The 27,608-nt window shown below is 39.3% G+C and overlaps 1 protein-coding gene across 6 annotated transcripts in view; it reads right to left on the bottom strand.

Moving 5' to 3' along the window:
* Positions 1-27,608, bottom strand: part of FAM172A (family with sequence similarity 172 member A) — a 263,961-nt gene that overhangs the window by 205,640 nt on the left and 30,713 nt on the right. For all 6 annotated transcript variants that reach the window (XR_006932328.1, XR_006932329.1, NM_001006574.2 and 3 more), the window contains one exon: positions 26,966-27,066. Coding sequence is in view for 4 of the 6 variants with exons in the window: in NM_001006574.2 (NP_001006574.1) it covers positions 26,966-27,066 (101 nt within the window). In the remaining 2 variants the exon portion in view is untranslated. The remainder of the gene's footprint in view (positions 1-26,965; positions 27,067-27,608) is intronic.

Here is a 27,608-nt window from a genome sequence, read left to right as displayed (position 1 = left end):
ACATTAAAATGAATATAATGATAATATGGCCTCAAAGATAGAAATTTTATTTTTCACTCTAAATTCAAGCATCTAGAAACCATCAGAAATACCAGAAGAACCCTTGGAAGTGAAAAAAATTGCTATGAAGAAAATATATTTTAGACATTACTTGTAAAAGTCTTTTTTTGAAGCTATGTTACATATCTATATCTTCTATTCTCTCTTATCCATTCAGCCTGGATGTCTTCAGGGCAGATGCAAACCTTTACTGATTTTTTCCAGAGCCAGACTCAATGGGGCTCTGATCCTAACAGTCTCTTTATGCAATACTCTAACATAATAAACAGTGATATCAGACTTAAAAATTGAATGGTTAAATCAGTAGAGCACTCCTGTAAAGCAAAGACATAATCTAATGAATGACTTCAAAAAGAGAACACATGAAGAAAAAGGGTTGAGGTTGCTAATGGAAATGGTAAGATTCAGACAACTCAGCACCTGCATGGCCTCCAAGGCTGAAAATAACTTGAAGAAAAAACTGTAAACTGCCTTAGTGTATTTAAGACCACAAGAGGGATTTTTTTTTTGGAACAAGAGTTCAATAAGTTTAGGGATATATTTTCGCAATGTCTGGTATACTTGCTGTCAACCTGGAAGGATGGAAGATAACAAAAAAGATTTCTTGATATTTATGCTTACTGTAAGGCTCTTCCAACTCATGAGGTCTGCCAACAAGAAGTATGCTGCACTGCAATTCAAGGAAACAAGGCTGCTAGTGAGCAGGAAGCACCAAGTGTCTGAGATGGGACAAGAAAAAGCCAAGACTAAGGCTTGCCCAAGACACGTGAAATCAATGGCCTGGAGGAGACAGCAGACAGGAGGAAAAATAAATGTCCATTCTCTGCCTCCTGTAGGAAACATTGGGAACCTGATTCTAAGGTGTCTTTACACCTCTTTCAATTCTGAGTGCAATCTAACAGAAAAAACATTCTCAATTAGATAAATATCTGAACACTTAAGGTCTTGAGGTCTTCTCACTGCCTGTCTTGAGAACTGGGGAGAAAAGCAAAAGCAAAGTACATCCACACCTTGTTCTTGTTCTGATAACATGGGAGAAATCCTTCCCAACCACAAAAAGGTGGTTAGCCTCACACTTCTACTCCCCAGAAAGGTGGAAATGGTAAACTAGGGAATCCTTCTCAGCACAAAGTGGTCCTCTTGGGAAGGAAGCTAAATGGCTTATACATCAACTTTTCTTTCAATGTCTCATTTTTGTAAGCCTAAGGATTTTCAGCCATAAATGATGTCACAGCTTTTCTTTGGCTGGACCAGAAAAACTCTTAAAAAAAAAAAAAAAAAAACCTTAAAAAAATTCTAAAAAAGAAAAGAAAAGAAAAAAAGCTGGCTACCAAGAGCAGAGACTACAGATAACTGAGCAGAACACACATCCGGAGCAGTAAGAACAGCAGTAAGAACAGCTCCTGTGAGCTACATAAAAAATACAAGTACCTAACTTCTGCTACCATTTCCTGATCACAGACTATCTTCTATCCAGACTACCTATATGGACTGCATTTAAAACAGTAATACATAAGGCTCAGGACAGGAACCAATCTTGAATGCTCAGTTACCCTTCTGAAGAGTACAAAACAATAAACCTTCTGACTTATATATTATCTATACAGTGACAATACTTCCAGAAGTACCTTTTCAAATAACTAGGGGCCCAAAATAAGACATCTGTGGAGTTCAAAAGTCTTATGCAGACTTATGTTATGAACAGTAATATTATATTTGAAAAATTATTAAACCAACAATATAAAAAAGCTTCAACTATACAAATTTGAATACTAATAGTTATGAAATGTTAGAAATAACATATAAAGATAAAAAATAATCCCAGAAAGATTAATTTAATTCAACTCCCCCATATGGCTCCACAACCAAAATACTTTTAATTATGGAGCAATTACATTTGATTACCTGGATAGACAGCAAAGAGAACAGAGGCAGAGAGAGAAGATCACAGAAGCTTTTAGATAGAGGTGAGATTTTACCCTTGCATTGCTAAGCATCTTCACAATGGTGGCCAGAACAATAATGGCTCTGTGGTGTCTATGGAGCACAACTGAAACACCAAGTTCTGGTACATATAATTCTAGTAGACATTGGTTGGTAAGGTTGTAGCTGAATATGGCTCATGTTCTAAGATTGTACTGTGCATACAAAGAACTATTTCCAACTACTAAAAATCACAGAAAAAATCTGTTAGCAGCATAATTTAAAATCTTCGCAACACATCATCCTGAAGCCAAGTGACCAAAAGATCAATACTAGCATGCAAGTGAAAACAGAAATTAAAGACTGAGAGCTGTTTAGACTAACAAGTTACAAAGATTCTGAAGTACAAAAGCCTGAACATAAGTGTAGAGAAATAGAAAAGGGACTCTTTAGCAGTCAGCGAGCAATGAAGATCTTTAAATAGCAGAAGTCTGGAAAAGACAACTGAAAGCATGCCCTCAAAGCAAGAAGGCATCTTCAAAAAACTTAAGGTAATATACACTGAATTTTAATTCAGTAAGAAACTGAAAGAAGTATTCTAAACCATATCAAAAATACAAGAACAAACTTGATACGTAAGAGGAAAAGCAGAGCTGTACATGACCCACTGGCGAACCTTTTCATAACACTGATAGCCAGGTATAGAGATAATAGATCACAACTCAATGACTTATTTTGTTATACCTGCATTCTAATCCAGCTGAGCTGTTTCAGTACACCCCACACCGAAAACCATGCTGGGATGCAATGAAGTGCACCGAGCCTTGCCAGGCAAGCCTCCTCCCTGCTGTTCTTCACAACTCAGGCTCTCTGAATTCTCTGCTTCTCTGAGTGGTCACACTTTCAGTAACAACCACAGGTAACTCTACCACTATATTCTGCACATGAACAGGACAGCAAACTTGTTGGAGAGGTGAAAAAAGAACAAGATAAAATAAACAAATTCCCCCAAATGAATTCTCTGCTAAACAAACATTAAATAAATGGCATAGATCTTTGTGCTGTGTGGCCTTCTTCATCTGCATCAGCATCTATCAGTACTCACTGGAAATCATTACCACACCACGAATGTTAATGGATTCGTGACAGATGTGAGGAACCCTTCAGTAAGAGCAAATCACAAACACTCTTCAAAGATAACCAAACATCTCATGTCCCCCTCTTGTCCCATATGTGCAAACCTCCTGAACAAAATGCTAGTGAACCTGCCAAACAGTTAATGTACTGTTAGCAAATGATAAAGAATAAAGAATGTGTGGCAAGACAAGGTCAACAAACACAAAACCAGATGACATTACAATCAGTCACACGACAGAAGACAGACTACAAAACCTTGGAGAAAGGACAAGCTGTTAAAATACACCGTCCACACCACTGCCTGCTCCTTCACACTTCTAGTAGATTTCTGGGGAAAAAAAAAAAAAAAAAGGTCAAATTATGGATTACATGTATTCTTCCGGGGACAAGATTGGGCTGGATGAATCTAAGACTTCTCATACCATATTCCTCATTCACAGCTACTCCAATCACAGACAGAATCTGACCATCACTAATGCTACATGCTGCTACTTTTTACTACTCCAGGGACTAAATGAGAATAGAGACACAACTACTCTTTCAAAGTTAGCAGCAGCCACTTCATAACAAGGACAAGAAGCATTGAGATGCTATATGCATATTCAAAGGACAGGAGGCTTCTGCCTCCAAAGATGCCAATTTGTGAAACAACACTCCTTGAATACCTTGTCAGACCACTTGTTTTTCAAGAAAGTTCTCAAGATAGACTGCAGAGCAAGGTAACTTCATTGTGATAATTTAACTTAAAGCTTTAAAATATCTGCTAGAATTTTTAGAATTATATAGATGATCTAAACCTAAGTAGATCATAGACAAAAAGCACAGATGGTGTGGCTGGCATTTTCCTTCTTGCCCAATTTCCTCTATTTTCATAAGGCCTACCATAAGCAAATCTCAACACCCTCCCATTGTTTTTATTACTATTCTATTAACGTTATTGTATGGGAACTGTTGAATCACGGCCTGAACCTCTGATTGACCACCTGAGGCAAGTGCTGAGTCAGCTGCAGAGGCACAGGTGAATGCAATTTCACCTGAGTGACCAGAAGGGGCGGAGCCTGGCTGACATTTAAGGGCTGACTCCCAAGGAGGAAGGAGCTCTATCTGGAGATTACTCCTCTTGGAGTCTTTCTGTGAGCCCAGGACATGGGTAAGCTCTTTATTTCATTACTCCTTTGTAATGTGATAATCTCTTTGGTCCTATACCTGTATACCTATTTACCTTACAATCTGTATACCTGTTTGCCATACACCTTATGAACTAACAATACTTTAATGTCAAGGTTGGCCACATCTACTACTAAAATAACATGTGGATATAATTAGCTACTCTTTGAGTTGAAATGAGAATAATTAAACCATCCTTTAGAGAGTGCAGACAATTCAACCTTTGAGACAACCTTTGTCAATCTTTAACAAAAGTACACTTAAGATATATAACAGTTCAGCATTCACAGTTGACCTGTGAATTCTACATATAGATTAAAATAAATGTCATTTGCCTTTGTGTTCTTTTATCCCTAAGTAAATAGGCTGCTCTGAAAGCAATGCCTCCTATTTATTTCCACGGAAAATACAACAGATACAGAGAGCACAATAACACTATTTAATAGAGAAAATTCTCAGCTATAAAACACTATTTTCCAGTGTAGTCATCACTATTAGCTATGCATTTCCACCAGCAATGAAGGAGAGTCTGCCTGCTGTGCTCATAACAATCTGTACCACTGGAGATAAATACTGTTGCTGTTGCTACTGCTGAAATGCACCACCCACCAGCTCACTGAGCTCACACACAGTTTGGTCTTCCTAAACTGAGCAGCAATGAATATCAGTGGTTGCCATTTTTTTCCACTTGAAGGAATTCAGTGACATGCTTTTGCTTCATCTACGCTTCCATGTCAGATGCCATTCTGTCAGACTGTCCCTCTGCTGCTATCTGTTGCATGGCAAGAACATGTAATAGAATACTGGTGGGAAGGTTCCACCTCTACTGCCATAACACTAACATCTTCCTCTAACATCATAGGCCAATAGAATAAAATGAGGTATTACTTTTGGAGCAGCCCTCACAAGTATGTTTGACTTGTCACTGCACAGTAGAGCAAGAGAAGCTCCCCTGCAGACTTCTTGACTCACAACCTTATTGAATCTAACTTTTTTCTTAAAATATGGATCCTTCTCATCTATAGAAGTAATATTGTTTTCAAATGATTTAAATACGATCTCTGAGATAGGTCCCTGAGTATAACCAGTACTTTTCTAAAAATTTCAAGGCTGTATTCACAGGCTGTTTTTTTTTAACTAATCAAAGAAATAAACAAGAAAAAATCACTAGAAGCAATATGATGACCAAATGATCCACTGCTGATACACTTAATGTTCCTTATTATATTATCACATTTATCTTCTGAATGATAATAAGCACCTTAATAGCAAAAAGAAAATGAGTAGAAGAAGAAAAACAGTCCTTATGACATACAGTAGTCAACTCACAACTTTGTCCTTTTTACAGTATAACAGCAGCAAGGCTTAGTGGAAAAAAAAAAAAAAAAAATGCAAAATGAATTCCAACTGTGAGTGCCCTGCGGCAAATCTCAAGTGGTGGGACTGACCTGAGGCTTGCTAGTGTGGCTGCCATAGCCTTGGTTGAATGAGCTTTATTTTGAACCTCAAGTGACAAACCTGCCAATAAGTAACAATGAGAGATGCAAAGGAGCATTTTGACATACTGCTCTTGGACACAGACGTACCTAGGAACTGGGATAAACAAAAAACAAGAAGGAAAAAAAAATAATCCACCATCACTGTGTCAGAACAAAAAATCCTAAAAGCTGAATGGACTTTCTAAAGGCTCTGTTCACTGCAAGATAAAAAAAAAAAAAATCAATGGCATTTTACAAATCCACAAAAGACCTCACTTGGATTATCGTGTGGGAGAACAATTCATTAAGATGGAATTGACGTTACCTCTAAGGGATTTCTTGCGTTTTCTACCGAAAGCAATTCAATTCAGTCTTAATGCATGGGTGGGATATTCTGGATTCTAATTTGACTGATCACAAATAGGATCTCAAGATCTTTTGAGAGAATAAAATGAAAAATAACAGGGATTTGTCATGAATGTAGCATATACGGTTGTAATTTTGACCCAATGTTTTGTTACATGGTCTTTGCTGACACCTGTTGGTTTCTTTTTTTTTTTTTTTTTACTTTTCCTTTTTTTTTTACAAAAAGCATCTCTTGTTTCAGATTAACGTAACAATTATCTAGCTTCATCAACTATCTAGTTATGTAGTCCATCTTAAGAAAATTTTCAGTTTTCTAAAACTACACATACTTATACATCTATACACATCACTATGAAGCAGAGGTTTCAGTCAAGCACCTTATACTAGAAGCAATTAAGCATCAGCAGAAAGCATCACCTCTATCCCCAAACTGAGGTGAAAACCAAAAAGGTGAGGAGGCTGCAAAAAGTAAAGGAAACTCAATAAAACACAAAAGAGTACTACTGAAACAAATGCAAACGAGGCTCATAAACACATTTTAATATTCCAATTCAGGAACTAAAATTTAGGATTATATCCAATTTTCATATTAGCAAAGAGTTACAAAAAGGCACCTGGAAGAAAGACACTAGTAATTCTGATTATTACAACTACTAAAGAAAGACACTGCAGATTAGGTGGAGACAGGGTGCTATGAACTTTTGAAATTTTAAAAATCTATACCAAATCCAAGCGATGTATCAGATGAACGTGGTTAAAGCATACCAGCTTTTGTAGTCGTAGACAAAAAAGCCTGTGATGTGTCAAGCATCTCATTTTATCACCTTTGATTCCTCAGCAGAAATGACCTGATAAATATTCACAGATGGACTGAAGGCTTAATTTTACGTAAATCCAGAGCAGAGCTCAAATTAACATCTTCTTCCCATAGCAAGATGCCTTAACCGTTTTGCCACCATGCTCTGGAACAGCAGTGGGTCAAAATAAATTGGATCTACATAAATTTGGGTGAAAAGAGCCATGAATCTGACCATTAGCAGCACTTTTTTCTTTTCTTGACACAAATTATGGTCGACACCCTTAGAAGCAAATACAAAACAAAACAAACAAACAAAAAATGGTATAGTTTCAGTATTAAGTTCTTGCCTCTTTTTACTAGGTCAAGTAAACCAAATAGATTGCGAAGACGTCATTAACTCATTGCATCCTTATAAAGAAAAGCTCTGACTCTCAGTTGCTTTAAGTAACTGACAAAAGCTAGGAGCTAACTTCTAAGAGAAATGGCTACCTTTCTTTGTGCTCTTCTAGTACATGGTTAGGATATATGGCACTCTGAAAGAAACTTCCCCTTAAGGAGAGAAAATCTTGCCCTGAAGGCACTGTCTCTTCTGGGGATATCAAGCTGAAGGTTAAGAAAACACCTTGGACAATGATGAACCTTTTTCTCTTTCCTCCTTATTTCTCAATAAACCGTTTTCGTTTTCTATTCCACATGATTGAGAATGTCTCACCTAGTCCTGTGTTCTGCTGGCAGGGAAACTCAGAGGGAGCAAACTACAAAAAACTCTAGGTAATGCAAATGCCAGTATAGATCTTTTGACCAAGATATAAGAAAATGGCTTCATATGTGACAAGGAAAAACTTTGCACTTTCACTCTCGCATAAAACACTGGAAATAATTTAATGTAATAATGAAATATATTATCAAAATCTCTTCATTATATCAAATTTGAAAAGGTTAACTCAAATTCTCATTCAACTTTATTTTTAAAACAGTTCTAAAAAGAAGAAATATTGGTGGCAAAGAACGTTTGTAAAATAAACATCAGAGGCCGTACTACTTTATATAAAAAGAGGGCAGTACTGAAGGATACTGATAGTTGTTCATTTTCATGATGATATCCAAAAAGCATCTTCCTATGAAATTATGACTGATGAACTCATGTAGTCAATTACATATGTGCATGTTTTATTGAACCATAGAATCATTAAGGCTGGAAAAGATGTCTAAGATCATCTAGTCCAACCACAACCCATCTTCACCATGCCCACTAAACTATGTCCCACGGTGCTACATCTAGACATTTCTTGAACATTTCCAGGGCCAGAGACATCACCACCTCACTCATGACTGGCAGCCTGTTCCAACAGCTCACCACTCTTTCTGATTAGAAATTCTTCCTAATGTCCAACCTAAACCTCCCTGGTGCAACTAAAGGCCATTACTCCCCTGCTGTGACATGCATCCCAGTGTCCTAAGGGAGGTGGCTGATGTGGTTGCTAGCTGCTCTCCATCATATCTGAAATGTCATGCCTATCACATGAAGGCCCCAGGGACTGCAAAAAAGGGAAACATCACTGTCATTTACAAGGGTGGAAGGAGGACCTGGGGAATGACAGGACAATAAGCCTCATCTCTGTGCCTGGGAAGATCAGGGAACAGATCCTTCCAGAAGACATGTTAAGGAGCATGAGGGATAAGCAGATGATCCGAGACAGCCAGCATGGTTTCACCATGGGAAGGTCATGCCTGGCCAATCTGATGGCCTTATGTGATGGAGTAACAACATCGGTGGACAAAGGGAAGGCGACCAATGTCATCTACCTAGATTTCTGCAAGGCCTCTGACATGGTCCCCCACCACATCCTTATCTCTAAATTGGAGATAGATGGATTTGAAAGGCGGACTATTCGGTGGTTTCCTTGTCATGGAAACCAGGCCAAACCATGATAGCATCTTCATCAATGATGCAGATGATGGGATTGAGTGTGCCCTGAACAAGTTGATGATGACACCAAGCTGAGTGGTGCAGGTGATTAAGCAGAAGGAAGGGATGCCATCCAGAAGGACCTGAATAAACTTGAAAGGTGGGCCCTTGTGAACTTAATGAAGTTCTGTGAAGCAAAGTGCAAGGTTTTAAACTTGGATTGAAGTAATCCCAGGTATATATACAAACCAGGAGAACTCCTTGACAGTAGCCTCACTGAGGAGGACTTAGGGGTCCTAGTTGATGAAAATGTTAACATGAAAGAGCAGCATGTGCTTGCAGCCCAGAAGGCCAATGATATCTGGGGTTCCAACAGAAGTAGGGTGGTCAGCAGGGCAAAGGAGGTGATTGTCCCCCTCTACTCTGCCCTTGTGAGGCCCTATCTGGACTACTGCTTCCAAGTATGGGATCCACAACAAAGGAAAGATATGGAGCATTTGGAGAGGGTCCAGAGGAGGGCCACAAAGATGATCAAAGGGCTGGAAGCTCTCTCCTCTGAAGGTAGGCTGAAGGAACTGGGCTTATTCAGCTTGGAAAAGAGAAGGCTGCAGGGAGCCCTCATTGCAGCCTTCCAATATTTAAATATTGGAAACAGAGAGAAACCAAGTTTTTTCAAGGGTAGACAGTGACAGGTGAAGGGGGAATGCTTTTAAACTAAAGGAGGGGACGTTTAGACTAGATGTCAGGGGGAAGTTTTTTATTGAGAGTAGTGAGGCACTGGAACAGACTGCCCAGAGGGGTGGTGGATGCCCCATCCCTGGAGGTGTTGAAGGCCAAGTTGAATGTGGCCCCAGGCAATCTGATCTAGTACTTGATCTAGCTACTGACAACCCTGCCTGTGGCAGGAGGGTTGGAACTTGATGATCCTTGAGGTTCCTTCCAACTCAAGCCATTCTATGGTTCTACTGTTATCTCTTGTCCTGTTCCTACCTACCTGGGAGAGGAGATTGACCTCCACCCGACTACAAATTACTTTCAGGGAGTTGCAGAGAATGATAAGGTCTGCCTTTGAACTTCCTCTTCTCCAGACAAAACAACCCCAGTTCCCTCAGCCGCTTCTTATAAGACTTGTGTTCCAGACCCTCAATGTCTTTCTTGTAGTGAGAGGCCAAAAAATGAACAGAGCATTCAAGGTGCAGCCCCACCAGTGCCAAGTACAGGGGTACAATCACTTCCCTGTTACTGTTGGCTCCACTGTTTCTGATGAAAGTGAGGATGTCACTGACCTTCTTAGTCACACTGCTGGCTCATATTACCTAGCTGTCAATTAACATCCCTAGATCGTTGTTCACCACACAGCTTTCCAGCTACTCTGCCCCAAGCCTGTAGTGTTACATGGGGTTGTCATGAACAAAGTGCAAGATTCGACACTTGGTCCTGTTCAGTTTCGTACAACTAGCCTCAGCCTGTCAATCCAGTGTATTCAGATCCCACTGTAGAGCCTTCCTACTCTCAAGCAGATAGGTGTTTCCTCTCAACTTGATGTCATTTGCAAACTCAGAGAGGGTGCACTCAATCCTCTCATCCAGATCATCAATAAATATTTTAAATAAGACTAACACCAGTTGTGACCTCTTTTATGACCAGTTGCCAGCTGGATTTAACTCCATTCACCGCCACTCTGGGTTTTCCAAAGAAAGCACATCAGTATACTACTTCTCATTGAACTATGTGGGTACAAATACTAGAACAAGGGGAAAAACAGCTAATGTAGACGTTTTGTATACCACAGTTTACTACGTTTTAATTAATTTATTTAATTATTTTCATCTGTGTATTCACTTGAGAAAGAATCCCGTATTTCTCAGCCCAATCAGAAAGAAACAATCCAATTACACATAAAAGTGCGAAGAATAGAAGAAGTTATATCTTAACAGTTCAGTTGGAAGGGATCTTCAAAGATCATCTTGTCCAACTGCCTGACCACTTCAAGGCCAATGAAAAGTTAGAGCATATTATTCACGGTATTATCCAAAGACTTCTTGAACACTGAGAGGCAGAGGGCATCCATCACCTCTCAAGGAAGACTGTTCCACTGTCTTGTTGATCGCCTTTATAGTGAAGAAATTTTTCCTATGCAGTCTGAACGGCCCTGGCACAGCACTGTGCCATTCCTGTTTGTCCTGTCATCAGTTACTACGGATAACAGCCCAGCACTTTCCTCTGTCTCCCCTTCTTGGAGTGCTGCAGAGGTCAGTGATGTTGTCTCTTGGCAATTCATTAAACTAGCTGAACATTTTGCATGTCCACCTAATCAAGAAATTATTTTTGTGAAGTTGTGAAACAACTTGAGTAAGAAAATGATATATAAAAGACTGTCTGAATGTGACCATTTACTACCTACTGCTAATGGGCTACAGCAGTGAGAACTAAAAGCAAACTAAGAACACCTGCCTCCCACCCTTGCTCTCATCTACCTTCTCCAGCTGAGCTTTGCAGAAGAAGGAAGAATGAGGGCTGCAGTCAGTCAGTAACACTCACTCTTTCCCCCTTCTCCATGTGGGTCCTTCCCACCGGATGCTGTCCTTCCCCAGCTGATCTTGTCTGGGTTTCCCACAGGCTGCAGCTCTCCAAACACTGCCCCAGCACTGCGTTGTACCACAGGGCCCACCCTTTAGGCCCTGGTCCACACAGGTCTCCATGGCAGCAGCTCCCCAGCCCTCCAACTGCACCATGACTTCCTCCCTCAGGCTGCAGCTCTGGCCCAGGGCTGCTATATGGAGGTACCCACAGGCTGTGCCTCCTTCGGGCCTCATCCACTGCTGCACTGTGAGCTCCTCTGTGGCTGCATGGGGAGATCTGCTCTGTGCAGTGCTCATGCACTGCAGGGACAGCTTGCTCCTCTGCAGGCCTCTCCTGGGCTACAGGAACTTCTGCTCCATGCCTGGAGCACCTCTTGCGCTGACCTGGGTGCCTGCAGGGCCACCTGTCTCCCATTTCTCATCCATCTCTCCCAACTGCTGCTGTGTAGCAGTTTCTGTCTCTCTTATATCTGCTCTTCCAGAACACATTCAGCATCACTCATGGCTCAGCTCTGGCAGCAGTGGGTCCCTGTTGAAGCAGCTGGAGTTGCTCTGCTCTGACATTGGGCACCGCTGGGCTCTGCTCACACAGGCCCTCCTGCTACCAGAACCTTGCCACCACAAACCTAATGCAGAAGCAGTGACAATTCCTATTGAACAATGATATAAAAACTGTGTGAAAACTTCTTCCTAGTGTCTAGCTTGTAATTTTTTGTACTATTATGGAGAAATAAGTAGACAATTTCCTCACATAGGTATAGATGAATGAGATGGGTATCAGTAACAGTAAGCAGCACGCATGTGTATACATTACATTGTATGTGTGTATACATTGTATATCATATATGTGTGTGTATACATTACATATCAGTATACATTTTATAATCATACCAGTCACCAGCCTGAAGAGATCTATGTTCAGCAAAGAGGTATTACAAAATTAAAAGATGCATGAAAGCCATTTTAAAGTCATCACATACCAGATAAGACAGTAAACAGGTAACAGTCAAGACAATAAAATGAAAAGATAAGAGGGAATAAAGCTTAGGAATCAAACAGATTGTTGCCTAAGAGCAACTTTTTTATTGTTAAAGTTATCTCTGTGCCATGAGAACTGAGCAAAGAATCTGCATCAGCTATTAACTGCCCTCCATTTAATGCAGAAACACATTAGTAACTTTACACAACACATGGTCTCTGAGTGTTTTTGTTGCCACTGCTACTGTCAGTGATCTGGTCAAACACAGTCCTGCAACAAATGGATGCACAGGCTAATGGCATCGAATCTACACAGAGAAGGCTAGAAGAGCTCACTAGCACACATCCTATGCTTAGTGTAGGAGAGCAGCGAGCCACACCAGGGCCTGGGAAGAAGCAAGGAGACAAAGAGACAATAACTACAACTTGCCTATAGTTTTGTTCTCCATGCTTTTCCTTTTTCATCTCTCTCTTTTACAAACTGGAAGAGTAAATTGAAAGCCATTTTGCCAGTATTCAAAAGCTGACCCTAACCTGGTACAGCTCCTGAGCAATACCTCATCACAAACATCAGCAGGTCCTGCTGTGGTTATAATGCCAGCTTGGTTGGTAAGAAGAAGTGGAGCCTGCAGAGGGCAAGCAGCTACTGCAGAGGCACTAGGAGCTGGCAGCTGCAGCAGTAATTCATGAGCAGTATCAAGGCAAAGGCAGACAACCTACAGCTTGCTATGAACATCCCATTTTTGTCCCCTAATTGATGCAGAGACCAAGCTTTTTCTTGGGTTAATGAAATGGAAGCTTTCGTTTTCTTTTTTTTTTGAACAGCAAAATGCTTCCACTGATACTGGAAACAATTGCTGCTGCTCCTTTTGATAGTCAGCCAAATACTCTGTTGTTGGCTGAGCTGACAGAAAATGAATATTGTGGCTTCTCCTTCTATTTGTGGTGTTGGCTGATGTGCCTTATTTTGCCAACAAGTATTTCTGAGATTATGAGTTATAGTAAAGTACAAAGAATGCATGCGTTCCTGAATGTGGGATATCAAATTACATCAAGACAGAACCCATTAATTAACTGTAAGTTATAACCCATTCTGTTACTGTATACAGCCTGTTCAAAAATTGTTCATGAAAAAGGTATTAAAAATATATGTCAGCATTCACTTCTTACTTGTACTCACTTTACCATTTACCTAGTTTCTGTTCACATTATCCCTGTTATCTCTGGGGTTACAGGCTATTTATATGTAAAAAATTAACAGTAGGTCATTTAGTGCTGCAACCAAGTTATTTCTGCTTTCTAATGTATTTGACAATATCCTCAGGTATCCTGAGGCAAAAGATACTATAAACACAAGATTATAGTATCATAACATCCTTGCAGGTAAGTTTAAGAAGTGTGGGATAGATGAGTGGACAGTGAGGTGAACTGAGAACTGGCTGACCTGGAGAGCGCAGCGGGTTGGGATCAGCTGCACAGTCTACTCTTGTTTAAAACCCTCTTCTTTGGCTACTGTACCTATATTATATGAAGATGTAACATTTAAGTTCCGTCTGTCATTTAATTTTTTTAAAATATATTTTTGTAACTTGATAGAATCAAAGGTACATAAAATGTTTAAAATGTTGTCTTATCTAGAACTGCAGTTTACAGAGAACAGCCATCTTTCATTGCATTTATTTTCCCCATACTTAAGCAGCAAAGATTGTTGCACCAAAATTCTTACGAGCACTCGATGAAAGTGATGTCTAATGCAGGAAAATGAGTCATATGTAACAACAAATCTAGGTGATATACCTTAAAAAATTTATTTCAAATGTATTTTATACATTTATTTAGACTTGTCAGTGAAACATCTCACAAGTATTATGACTGGGAAGGTGATGTGTCTCTAGGGCCTTATCTACAAAGTCCACAACCATTTAGAATAGAGATACCTATACTGAAAATGGGGATAAATGCTGTATTCCTGAACCTCCAATGTACAAAAATTTATTTCAGAATTTTAACCACTCTACGGTATAAATTATTATTCTTTTCATTAAGCTTACTTATTTTTTCACATGATTTTTCAATCCTCTCTTACAGGATGTCATATCTACAGTGAAAGAGTATGAAGTTACCTTTATATTTACATAATTCAAACTGTTAGAAAGAAGGCAAAAGCACATGCAAATCTCCACAATTATTTCAATGAATACAGATAAATAAAGTCTTCGCTTTCCTCCTCCAAGATCTTTCATATCTTATTACCAACAACATACTTGGGATATCACCCAACCACGAAAGCACAGAAAAGATACAAAGAACAAAGACTTGTGAAAAGTACTAATAATCAAGTGCCTGTCCAAATTTGGCAGTAGATTTCTTCTTCCTGTTACCTCTTTCCCAACACAGAACTGAACTGCTACTCCGGCAGGCCACAGCAGTTCTTCTGATTATTAAGCATACAACAGAAACATCAAATTAAGACATGGAAGTAAAGGGCATTTCTGCTATGGTAAAATTTAAAAAAAAAAAAAAAGAAAAAAATCTCTCATTTATATCAATTAATTTATCATATGTCTCAGAAGGCCAACTATATTCTGGGCTGCATTAAAAGAAGAGTGGCCAGCAGGGAGAGGGAGGTGGTTGTCCTCCTCTACTCGGCTCCTGTGAGACCCCATCCGGAGTACTGCGTCCAGGCCTGGGACCCCCAGTACAGGAAGGATGTGGAGCTCCTGGAGTGGGTCCAGAGGAGGGCCACTAAGATGATCAGAGGGCTGGAGCACCTCTCCTATGAGAAAAGGTTGAGGGAATTGGGCTTGTTTAGCTTGGAGAAGAGAAGGCTCCAGGGAGACCTCATTGTGGCCTTCCAGTACTTGAAAGGAGCATATGAACGGGGAGGAATGACTGTTTATGAGAATGGATAGTGATAGGACAAGGGGGAATGGTTTTAAACTGAGGCAGGGGAGGTTTAGGTTAGACACTAGGAGGAAGTTTTTCACCCAGATGGTGGTGAAGCACTGGAATAGGTTGCCCAAGGAGGTTGTGGACACCCCTTCCCTGGAGGCATTCAAGGCCAGGCTGGTTGTGGCTCTGGGCAGCCTGGTCTGCTGGTTGGTGACCCTGCACATAGCAGGGGGTTGAAACCAGATGACCATTGTGGTCCTTTTCAACCCAGGCCATTCTATGAGTCTATGATTCTATACAGATTACACACACAATAGAAAAACAAACCTCAAAAAACTGGTAAACCACACACTGGGCTTTTTAAGTGACAAACTGAACAAGTCGATGGATGTACTAGAAAGGCTTAGAAGTTGGTACACCCCAAAAAGCCTAAGAGGCAAATCTGGAACCCCTGATCTGGAACCCCTGAAGGTACAGGAATTTACAGTATTTGTGGATGAATATGAGAGTTTTCTGAATTGTTACACACAGGACTGTGAATAAATTATAAAAAATAATTGTGAAAAACATCTCAAAATCCTAAGTAACCAATCTACTGAACTCATCTTCCCTAGTAGTCGTAACTGCATCTAACTGCTGTAGACACCGCTGTGGTTTAACCCGGAAGCAGCTCAGAATCACAAGGTTGTTTGCTCACTCTTCCCTCCAAGAGGAATGGAAGAGAGTCAGAAAAAAATAAAAGCAGAACTTATGGGTTCAGATATAAACTATTTACTTTGACAGAAAAGGAAGGGAAGGGGAGAATTATAGTAAGGGTAACACAGTATATATTTACAAAACAGGTGATGCACAAAACCATTGCTCACCACCTGCCAATTGATGCCCAGCCAGTCCCCCAGCAACAGCAGCCCCCAGCCCACTCTCTGCAGTTTTTCACATGATGTCATATGTTATGGAATATCCCCTTGGGCAATCTTGGTCAGCTGTTCTGGTTCCATTCTCTCCCAGCTCCAACTAGAACACTGTTGTGATATCAACCCTGTTTTTCACCTGAAGTCAAAACAAAGCATCATGCTAAATACTATGAAGGGAAAAGGAAAAAACAAACACAAAATCCTGTCCCAGCTGAAACCTGGGCAGACACCCTAACTGGTTATTTCTTCTGCAGAGATCAACATATGATAACAGATATCAAAACTTGGTTGAGACTGAGTTAATGAATTGAGCAGCTGGAGCATCTTAAAGTAATTCTAGGTTGTTTGCATATACAGAAATACAATGCTCTATTGCTTTATAATTGAACTTTTATCCCTTCAAATTATTCCTATTAAGCACTGACACAGCTGAGACAGCTTTATTAAAAAATATCACTATTCTGTTAAATTTTTATCTAAATATTCCTGGAAATCTGAAAGGTCTATTGTTGAAGACACAGGAAATGTTAAATTCTTTATCTTGGAGAAGATGAAAATCATGTGAAAGAAAACTAACTATTCTGGAGTTCTTTAATTAGTAAACAAATGGGGGCTGCTCCAAAAGTAAAGCTTCCTACTTTATTTTGTTGGCCCCTGACACCAGAGGTGATATGACAGTAGAAGTTGAACATTCCCACCAGTATTCCACTACACTTTATTGCCATGTGACCAATGGCAGCAGAGGGGCAGCCTGACAGAATGACGTCTAATACAGGAGTGCAGATGAAGCAAAGGTGTGTCACTGAATTCCTCCTTGATGAAAAAATGGCACCCACTGGCATTCATCAAAGCTTGGTGAACATCTATGGAGACCAAACAATGCCTGTGAGCACAAGGAGGTGGTAGGTGGTGTGCCTCAGCAGTGGCAACAGCAGATCACTTCCACCAGTGCAGACTGTTACGAGCACAGCATGCAGGTCTTGTTCATCACTGGTGAAAATGCATAACTAACGGTGGTGATGATACTGAAAAACAGTGTTTTGTAGCTGAGAATTTCCTCTATCAAACAGTGTTATTGTGCTCTGATACATTTTCCACAGAAATAAATACAATTTATTACTTCTGGAGTGATCTATGCATTTAAAAGATACTTGATGAATGCTGTAACCTACATATCTCAAAAAAGTGCCAATTAAAGAGTATGAAAATATTTCAGAAACTTTCACTATTGCAGGCAGAAACAAACTTAACATGCACAAAACAAGGATGAAACAAATGATTTTTGCAAGTATACTGATCTACATTCTGTCTAAGGACTACTTCAATCTATTTTTTTTCTAGTCTCCTTCTACTTGCCAAGAAACATTTTTTTTCACCACTTCTGTAACAAAAAACAAGCTAACTATATCCAACAGTTTGAAGCTTCCTTGCTTCAAACTCTCTGTAGGCTCTGCAGTTCACTTGTTATGAAGCAGAAATTATTAAACAGACCAACAGTAACTCAATTTTGTTTTACAATAAGTATTTTTCTTCTTAGAAGAAAACCGAGAAAGAATAGCATGGATGTATCTAGACAAAAGGTAGGTTTTTTTTGTATTTTTCAATTTCAGCTACACAGAAATGGCTGGTATAAAAAGTTTATGAAGAACTGAGAGTCTGAACTTTTGCATAGAAGCCCAGGATGGCAAGAATGGTTCTAATTGAACTAAAGCTGCTGAAGGTTTTATTTTTAAAAAGCTCATGATTAACTCATTGAAACACTCCCCCTACTCCAATTTTTGTCTTCTTTTTAACAATTAGTACCATTCTTTGAATTGCAGCAAGTTGCAAGTGCTTTATAAACAACCATCTGCCTTATTGTATCTTTTCTGCTTTTCACTGTTTATCAATTTAAAAATGTAAAACACATTTATCAACACATTTACCAACAATGTAACAAATTCCCATCTGGGTTTACGAGATGCTCATCATTTCTTTCAAGAAGCACACTAACAATAATTATGAAACTATCTCTGAACCTTTTGAGTACTGTCATGTTACTGTGATGAACCAACCTACTGCCGCCAATTGCTGCCTACAAAGTAGAAGAGTTCACTGAAGCACATCTGACATAATGATTCCGGTAAGAAGTCTTCACAAACAGCAGATACTGAAAGCAGATTTAGCATATGCAAATGAATAAACTGTACGCAATGAAGATTCAAAGATTCATATTTAAATTTCTCTAGGTATCATCAAGCCATCTTCAGTCCTTACTGAAGTGTCTGTCCATCTATTTCACTCACCAAAAAGCAATGCCGAAGATAAACAGATTGTTAAAAATGTGACCTTTCTAAATTTATAAGGGCCACATATACACAAGATTTAGATATTTTTGCTGTTGTTATTGTTGTTGTCCATACCAGCATTTTCTTTCTGTTATGGAAAGCACTGGTTTGAAAACTAGTGAAGAAGACTGAATACCTTTGAAAGGTACAAGTGCTTACAACTCAGGAACGACCATTAGAGAGAAATTCAATACTGTGTCTAATTTTTAGCTGTTTTTAATGTTATTCAGTTCTGTATATTCTTCTGTGCCATATTTCTGTTTCACACTTAGCTGTTACAAATTTAAAATTACCAAATTAGAAGTGAAAAAAACTGAAACCAGTAAGGCATGAATTCCTAAAGAACTGCATTTATACCTTGATGTCCGAAACATGAAAGATGTCATTTAAGCTCCTCCTCCACTTGATCCATTCAAGAAGCATCCACTCTATGTGGATTAGGCACTCTACTGTGCCTAGCAAGAAATGAGATCCCACTATAAATCACTTCAGTGACTTTGCCCAGTCTGTCTCTTCGTTCAGGTGTTTTTGCCCAAATTGTGCAACTCTCAATAGTTTTGTGACATGTATTCCACTGAAAAACAGAAGACCTTCTGCAATATTCACTCACAGACAGGACTGGATGTCCTGCGCAAAGAAACTGCACTAACAAACTGCTTCCAAAAGGATGGCCAAAAATGATTTTACCACTATCATAAAGTAAGGGAAAATACTTTTTTTCCAATTTGATGTTTTTACCCTGCTTTAGAAACAGTTAGGAAGACTTTATGGCAGGATCTCAGTGAGGATTTTTCCTAACCCCATGAAAATCTACCCTTACTTGATTGCTAAGACAAGACACCAACAAAATTCAGTTCACACATGCTCAACAGACACCTGTTAAGTATTTGGCAAGTAATTTCTTTGAAGATAACCTCTTGAAAAGCTCTAGTCAAGCAAACACTCCATGAAACTAAGTGTATACAACCAGCTTACGTATGACAACACCATCAATTTATTTTATTTCTCAGTAAGACAAATTTTTCCTACCACTGACTAAACTAATAGTAAATATGTAATAATAAGTTAAAATAGCAAACATAATTTCGCTTAATCCATGATGTGCAGGATTTAATATATTGAAGTTTCTCTAGTCAGATAAAATCTAGAATGTTTAGTGCTAAACTCTCTTTGGAAATAAACTGAAACTAGAGTGTAAGGATTTCTACTAATCATCTGCAAATTTTATTTGGAACTTGATCCTGCAGCCCTTATTCACAAGAACAGACCTATTGAGTTTATTCACATGAGCTTCGGCTGCAAGATTGGACCTTAAGTACTATCAGGTGCACGTGCAGCCTATCATCAGATTTTGGGTTATTCATGTAAGAAGCTACCCTTTCAAATGCAGACTACTTAATGCTTCCTTCTTCATTAACGTACATGTCCTCTTCTGCCACTCTATGCTTTCATTTGTGCTATGTAAATAGCTTCTTTCTCTCAGTCATCCAAACAAATAATGCTCTTTGCAACCAAGGAGGAAATTAGTAGCAGGTGAAAGCTTGTTTTCTAAATTATGATGAGACCAAGCTGTTCTTTAAGTTAACAGAGATCTGGATAAAACAAAATCCCATTTCACTTCTTAGCTATCTTAATTATGGATTATCATTGTCATAATTCTAAATACTTATTTTTCCCCCACAGAAATGCTAACCTTGATCATTAACATACTTCATCATGAGCTGGACCAAGTATTATGCACATACTTTAAAAAAGCTTATTTGATGGGACACTGCACTGATAAATGTAAAATTATCTGTAGCTTTACATACATGAAATTCATAAGTGATTTCTGACTTAGGTGTTCTATTTGTTTGCTTTCTGTATCAGCTTTACATAAATATAAGGTATTTTCTTGTACTATGGTGTGGTAAAGATAATAAAATGAACACAGTTCATTTGCTATCTGGCTATACACAGATACTGTCAGACAGGCAACAATGATGTCCTCGAATAAGACCACAGCAGAGGTATCATCATCCACATCATAATCTTTGACACATAAGCCATAGATACAAGCAAATACCTCTTCATTAGTTACGACACTCACAAAAAATATCTCAAATGTTAAACAGTCTTTAAGCAACCACCAAACTATAATTACCCAGTGCTAGACCTAACAGTTACACAGAGGGATAAATAAGCAGGAACTGTCTCTCGATGCTAGGGGTAATCTGGCATCTGTATGATTGTGGAAGGAGAACATCCACATAATCTTTATCAAGTGAAATCTTGTTATCAACACAATCAGTATGATTGGCAAAATGGAAGGTGACATTCCACCAATAAATTTTAGTAGTATTTATTTTATCATTTCAGCTAATTTTGATGTCATGATTAAGCAGGAACTGACTGCTGGTGACTTCTGCAGCCATAGTATCAATTGGAAGTGCAGAACAATAAATACAATTATCTGGTCATTGTGCAAGGAGACATACATCATACAAGTCTAATTCAGAAAATAATCCAGAATTCAAATATCCATAACTCATTCTCAAATTGAAAAATGCAAAACAAAACAAAAACAGCCCGACAACTCAACCTTGAACTGCAACAGAATGTGTGCAACAATTAAACTGTTGTCACAAAATTCTTTTCAATCCTACTTCAAACTTGCCATATGGATTAATCGGCAGTTAGAAGCAGCTGCAGCACAATGTTCTGTGCACTTCTGTTGCCGTTTTAATTTTTAAAAAGCAAATGGAGAGGCCTCTCCACAAAATTCAATGCTGCAATAGCAATGACTGAACCAGAATCAGAAAATTATGAACAGCTCACTAAACTGTCTTTTAGAAGCACGTATCAAGAGGCTGCAGAACAAATTGTATGCCTGAAATAACAGATCAATGAATGAAGAATAAAGAGATCTAAGAAGTGGAGATGTTGACGAACCATTTTAATTCGTGAAGAATCAATTTTCATACAACCAGAGTAATGGCAGAACATCACAGGCAGTGTATTCATGATTTTAACAGCAAAAAATCATGGATTACCAAATGGTAATTTATTAATGTTCCAAGAAAGAGAGAATAATGCTGCAACATGAAGCCAGAAACCACATCTACTCTTTAAATGAGTAATATGCAGTAAGAGGAATACACAATGTACATCTACAATTAAAAAAAAATATGCCTTGAGCAGAGTAAGTAAATCTCCTTAAAAATGAGAAAGCCAGCAAACAATGACTGAACTAAGTATGGGAATAACGGCCACACTGTTTATATAAATATAAGAATAATATGAAAAACAAGTGTGAAATACACGTTCGATTTATTAAAAAAAGAATTTATTTTCAATAAACATGAAAAATGAATATATAAAATGTTTTGTCTGAAGTCTAGCTACTTTCTCTTCTCTATGTTCGGCCACATAAATATTCAGCCACAAGTACATGTGAGAGAATTCCTAAAGCCAGATGATGGATGATGTTTCAAAGCAAAGCCCTAAGGTCACATTTTACTACATCACCTTATGAAGAATATGAGCTGCTGCTTCTTAAGCTACCACAGTTTGCTGAACGTATCTTGCTTAGACTACAAAGTGGTGAATCAGAGAGTAATATACTTCTTCAGTTCTATTCAACATCTGCATAACTGACCTACCAATTCATGGACGAGAGAAGATTTTATGCATACAAACAAATGACAGACTTCTGCCCAGCCATGGGTTTTCTATGTCAGCATCCCCTGAATTCTTAGATAACTATATAAATGCTCATTGTGCCAAAAAAGTAGATGATGAAGCCTTTGAACACTTCCGGCCTGCATGAAGAGCAAGCATCCAGCAGGGGCAAAAGACTAAAACATGGGTGAGTTTCTTTTCTTCTAAAAACGCAAACGAACAACTTGGAACAATTCACCCTCTGTGAGAATCCTGACCTCAAACTTTTATTGTATTTTACCTACCAATATAAAAAAATGTCTATTTTCATAGACCATTCCAATCCAAATGACAGCAGTCAAGTGCAAATGTACATGACAGATCACAGACTTAAGGCACCTGCTCCAAGAATGTACTTCATCTCCTGGCTAACCAATAATCATCAGAAGTCATTTACTACAAGTTGATGAAGCACGGCACCCACTGTTCAGATGCACAGAGTGAGGAATTTCACTGTTTCCAAATGCCTATGAGAAGGTGTGGTGGCACATAAGACCACATAGCAACATACATTTACATTTGCATATTGTCCTACTCATTTATTTGTAAAATAGATATACTTGAACATTACAGACACAAAGATGTAAAGCATGTAAAAGATGCCAATCCATTTCCTATTGGAAAAAAAGAAAGTATCAAGTAACTTAGACAATGCAATGGATTAGTCAAGACCACTTTCCCCGGTTAAAAAACCAGAAAGTTGAGGTGATAGGATGTAAGAAGCCACAGCAGTAGGTACTCATTATCTTCTCTCTAACCATAGATCTTTCAGGAGTAAGGCAGAAGAGAAAAAAGCGAAGAGGTTCTTCAACACTCAAGAACAAAGCTCTCGCAGGATAAAGCAGTGCTTAACTGCTGGGCAGCTCCAGCACATCCAACATAGAGACGAGGTTGTCTCACCAGGGAAGGTGGAGCTGAGCCAGCCACAGAGCACCAGATCACTACTTGCAAGTTGCCTGGCAAGCTCAGAATTAGCTTGTTGTCACAAACAACACTTCTTCTGTTCATTTCTGACGTAGTCTTACTCTACTGAACTTACTTCCACTTCACTTAGTCTGACAGTATCCAAATTGACACTAATAGGATATTATTTACTATGCAGAATTGGCTGTCATTTCAGATACCTTATTAACTTTTCTACTTCTGTCCTGGGTTCAGCTGAGACAGAGTTAATAGCACACTGATGTTTTGGTTGCTGCTGAGTGGTGGGAGCATGCCTGGGGTTGGGCCCAGTTGCTCAACAGGGAAGAGCCACCACCACAATGGCAAGAGGCAGGGGGTACAGCAGAGTCAGGGCAGGTGCCTGAATTAGGCAGGGGGTTATTTCGTGCTACATGGCATCATGCGGAAAGCTATAAAGATGTGGGGAGTTGGCCAGGGGCCAGCCACTGCTCAAGGACTGCTGGACATCAGTGGACAGTGAAACGTTACACTGGCAGTGTAACATCAATCAGCAAACAGCTGTACTGCTGCTGAGCACTGGTTGGCAGTTGGTGAGAGATTACATACATACACAGTTATTACTAAATTTTTGTTTCATTTTTTCCTTTTCTATCTTATTAAAGACTTTTTATTTTAACCCATGAGTTCTATCTTATTTCTAATTCTCTCCCTCATTCCACTTGAGAGGTGAGTGAGCAAATGGTTGCGTGGGGCCAGGCTGCTTGCCAGGTTGAACGACAACATTCCCTTTGGCACAAAAAATTGGGCTTGAATGGTTAACATAATGACAGATCTGACCAGAACCTGTTAAAAGAAAATTGTTTTAAGTGTTGTAGTCGCTTAATAGTTGCTGGTAACAACGTTGTCTTTCCTCCTCCAGAGATCTTTCAGAGATACTTCATGGAATCACATGACTTGCCATACGCCATCACTGTTGCACTGTTTACTTCTTCTTGGGGCTGGATTGAGGTTATCTTTTTCCTGTACACAATGTAACAGTGATCAAACCACTGAAATATCTGGAAAAGTTGCGTTGTCTCTGGGGCAATTCCTAATTCACCGAACAGTCCATCCTTCAAATCCATATCTCTCCAATTTAGAGAGAAGGATGCGGTGAGGGACCATGTCAAAGGCTTTGAAGAGGTCCAGGTAGATGACATCCACCACCCTTCCCACATCCACTGATGCAGTCACTCTATCATAGAAGGCCACCAGATTGGTCAGGCACAATGTGCTCTTGGTGAAGCCATGCTGGCTGTCTCAAAGCACCTCTTTGTCTTGTATGTGCCTTAACATAGCTTCTAAGAAGATCTGCTCCATGACCTTCCCAGGCACAGAGGTGAGGCTCACCAGCCTGTAGTTCCCCAGGTCATCCTTTCTTCCCTTCTTAAAAATGGGAGTAATGTTTCCCTTTTTCCAGTCACCGGGGACTTCACCAGACAGCCATGATTTTTCAAATATGAAAGAGAGAGAGACAGAGAGAGAGAGAGAGAGAGAGAGCGCGCGCGGCTCGGCAACCACATCAGTCATCTCTCTCAGAACCCTAGGATAGATATCATCTGGCCCCGTGGACTTGTACACATTCAATTTCATGAGGAGGACTCGGAATTGTTCCACCGTTAAAGTGGGACAGAAACCACTCCCCACACCCTCACCTAGAGGCTCATAGTCCTGGCAGACACAAGAAGCCTGACCACCCGTGAACACTGAGGCAAAGCACTCCCTGAGTACCTCAGCTTTTTCTGTCTGAGGAAGCCAGCTCCTCATTACCTTTCACCAGAGGGTGAACACTCTCCTTGGCCTGTCTCCTCCTGCCTATGTACCTGTAGAACCCCTTTTTGTTATCTTTCACATCTCTCGCCAAGTTCAGCTCCATCTGCACCTTTCCTAACCCTACCTCTACACACATGGAAAACAGACCTGTATTTCTTCCAGGCTACACAGCCTTGCTTCCACTTCCTGCACATTTCCCTCCTTTCCCTCAGTTTTAGCTGCAAGTCCTAGCACATCCTGTTCACAGATAGTTCATACAATAGCTTTTGGGCCAGTTGGGGCAGGACAAGATGTAAAAAACATGTTTGCAGCTGGCAAGAATAGCCCTAGTTGAAGACTCTGACAGAAAGCAGCAGTGGAGAGTCAAGGTTGACTCCTAGGGTTTTGGAGCTGGGGATACAGAGGAACAAAAGCCCAGTATATTCCAACAGAAAAAGAGATACTGGAAGCATATGAAGGGGTCTGATCTTCTTTGGAAGTGGCTGGTAATGAAGCACAGCCCCTCTTGGCACCCTAACTGCCTGCACTGGGCCAGATGTTTGGAAGGAAGAATTCTGTCCATGCTAATGCAACTGATGCTATGTACAGTAAGTGGATTGTACTGATTACACAATGGGTTCAAATAGGGAACACCAGTTGTCCCAGATTCTTGGAAGCAATCATGGACTGGTCAAAAGGTAAAGATTTCAGAATATTGCCAGATGAGGAAGTGATGTATGCTGAAGAGGCTCCACTATATAATAAGTGGAATGATGAGCAACATGCCTTGTTCACTGCAGGTTCCTGTCATATTGCAGTACAGTGTCAGAGCTGAAGGCTGTTGCATAGAGCCATACCTGACAACATGAAACTGCCCACAGTGGTCTGAATTAGGCAAAGTGCTATTCCATAACATCATATGGAAGGCTATAGTTGTTAACTGTTCCCAATTTTCTCCATCATTCCACTTGGAGGGAAAGTGAGTGAACAGATGTGTGGTGCTCAGATGGATGCCAGGTAAAATCTCAACTCTTCAGCAGCTAAGAAAGTGTAGAAGACAAAACATCTAATACATGCAGGAACACATGAGTTTAATCCTTACTAAAACACTAACACTAACAAAAGCAGATAAGCCATGAGGCACAGGAAGATTTTGAATGACATACTATGTTTCCAAACAGCAACCACACGGCAACATTATGTAGCCGCTTAGAAGAATACCCAACTTTGATGGTTTGGGGTGCAGAACTGCACACCCCCTTCCCTTAGGCTTCAGTGTAAGCAGCAATGCTACCTTTAGAGGACAGCATACTGAAAACTGTTCTTTCCATTGGGCTTAGAGGTTATGACTGTGCAATGCACTATTTTGCATTGTCTGAGAACTGACAATTCTGTCTGTTCCTCTCAAGTTGGTGTTAAAACTCCCAAAGCATAACTAAATGAATGGGTAGAAACTGGAGTCATTTTCACACTGAAGAGTAACTGTATATGCTCTGTTATTTTTATGTCTAGTAGATCCACACCACTTCTACAGAAAACCCAAGAAAATTCTAGTAGCATCCACATATGTAGTAAATAGCCACATATTTTGTTAATTAATCAAGCTTCAAAACTCTACTTTATCCAGTGGCTTTCAGTATCTCCTGGAAACAAGAGAAGCCCAACCAGTTCATCCTTAGCTAGAAAGGATAGTGCCCCAGTTTTACACCCACTGGTTCACCTCAAGGAGAAGAAAGATAAATAACTGCATAACATAATATTTTCTGATTTGCTTAATCACACAGATGTTCTAGTTTGAACACATACTAAAGTCAAATTGTAGTCTAACCGGCATCTTAAGCCACAGAGCACATAATGGATATTACTGTTGTATTAGCAGGCAACTAATTCTAAAATAGCTTTTGTTAAATGACTGCAGCCTCACCAAATATTAAAATATTTACAATTAAAATCATTTTTCTATAGAGAAAAACAATAAAAACATGGCACACTAATACATATATGCATATATGCATACATGCAGTTGCAAAATTTACATACCTCTCCAAGAGCTTCATAGCGTTTCTGGTTCCATCTATGCAGGTCTTCACGATAATTAAAAACAAAGGGCTCACCAGTTTTTGCATGTCTTAATTGCCCTTCTGAAAAAGAAACAAAATCACTACATTTTAGAGTAGTTCTTCACTAAAAATAAGATACATTGCATTGCTGAAAATTTCAAAAGTCTAATATTTAAAAATCTGGATATTATGAATTCCTTCTTTTTTTGGTTACATTATTTTTGCATAAAAACAACCGCAGGATAATGAAAAAATGCAATCCAAAGATATGAATGGTATGTACTGTTTACTTAGCTAAATACAAATGATGATTGTGAAATTACACGCAGTTATCAAATGTCAAACTTCTTTGCAAGAAATATTTAAGACTCAACTGCTGTGGGTTAGCAGTGAAATATAAACATTTACAGATCAAATACTTCTCAGCTGTATCAACTAGGTGATCAAATTGTAGTTACAAATTGCTTACCTCAAAACCAGTCACATTTCTAAAGAAATGTGAGAACAAATTGGACTAAGGACTGGAAGGAAACACTTATTTTCAAAATTAACATATCACAGAATCACAAAATCATAGGGGTTTAAAGGGACCTCTGAAGATCATCGAGACCAACCTCCCCTGC

This window comes from Gallus gallus, chromosome Z (assembly GCF_016699485.2).
Source record: "Gallus gallus isolate bGalGal1 chromosome Z, bGalGal1.mat.broiler.GRCg7b, whole genome shotgun sequence".
Classification (NCBI taxonomy): domain Eukaryota; kingdom Metazoa; phylum Chordata; class Aves; order Galliformes; family Phasianidae; genus Gallus; species Gallus gallus.
The sequence above is the reverse complement of the archived record's forward strand: the minus strand, read 5'-3'. Positions and strand labels throughout refer to the sequence as shown.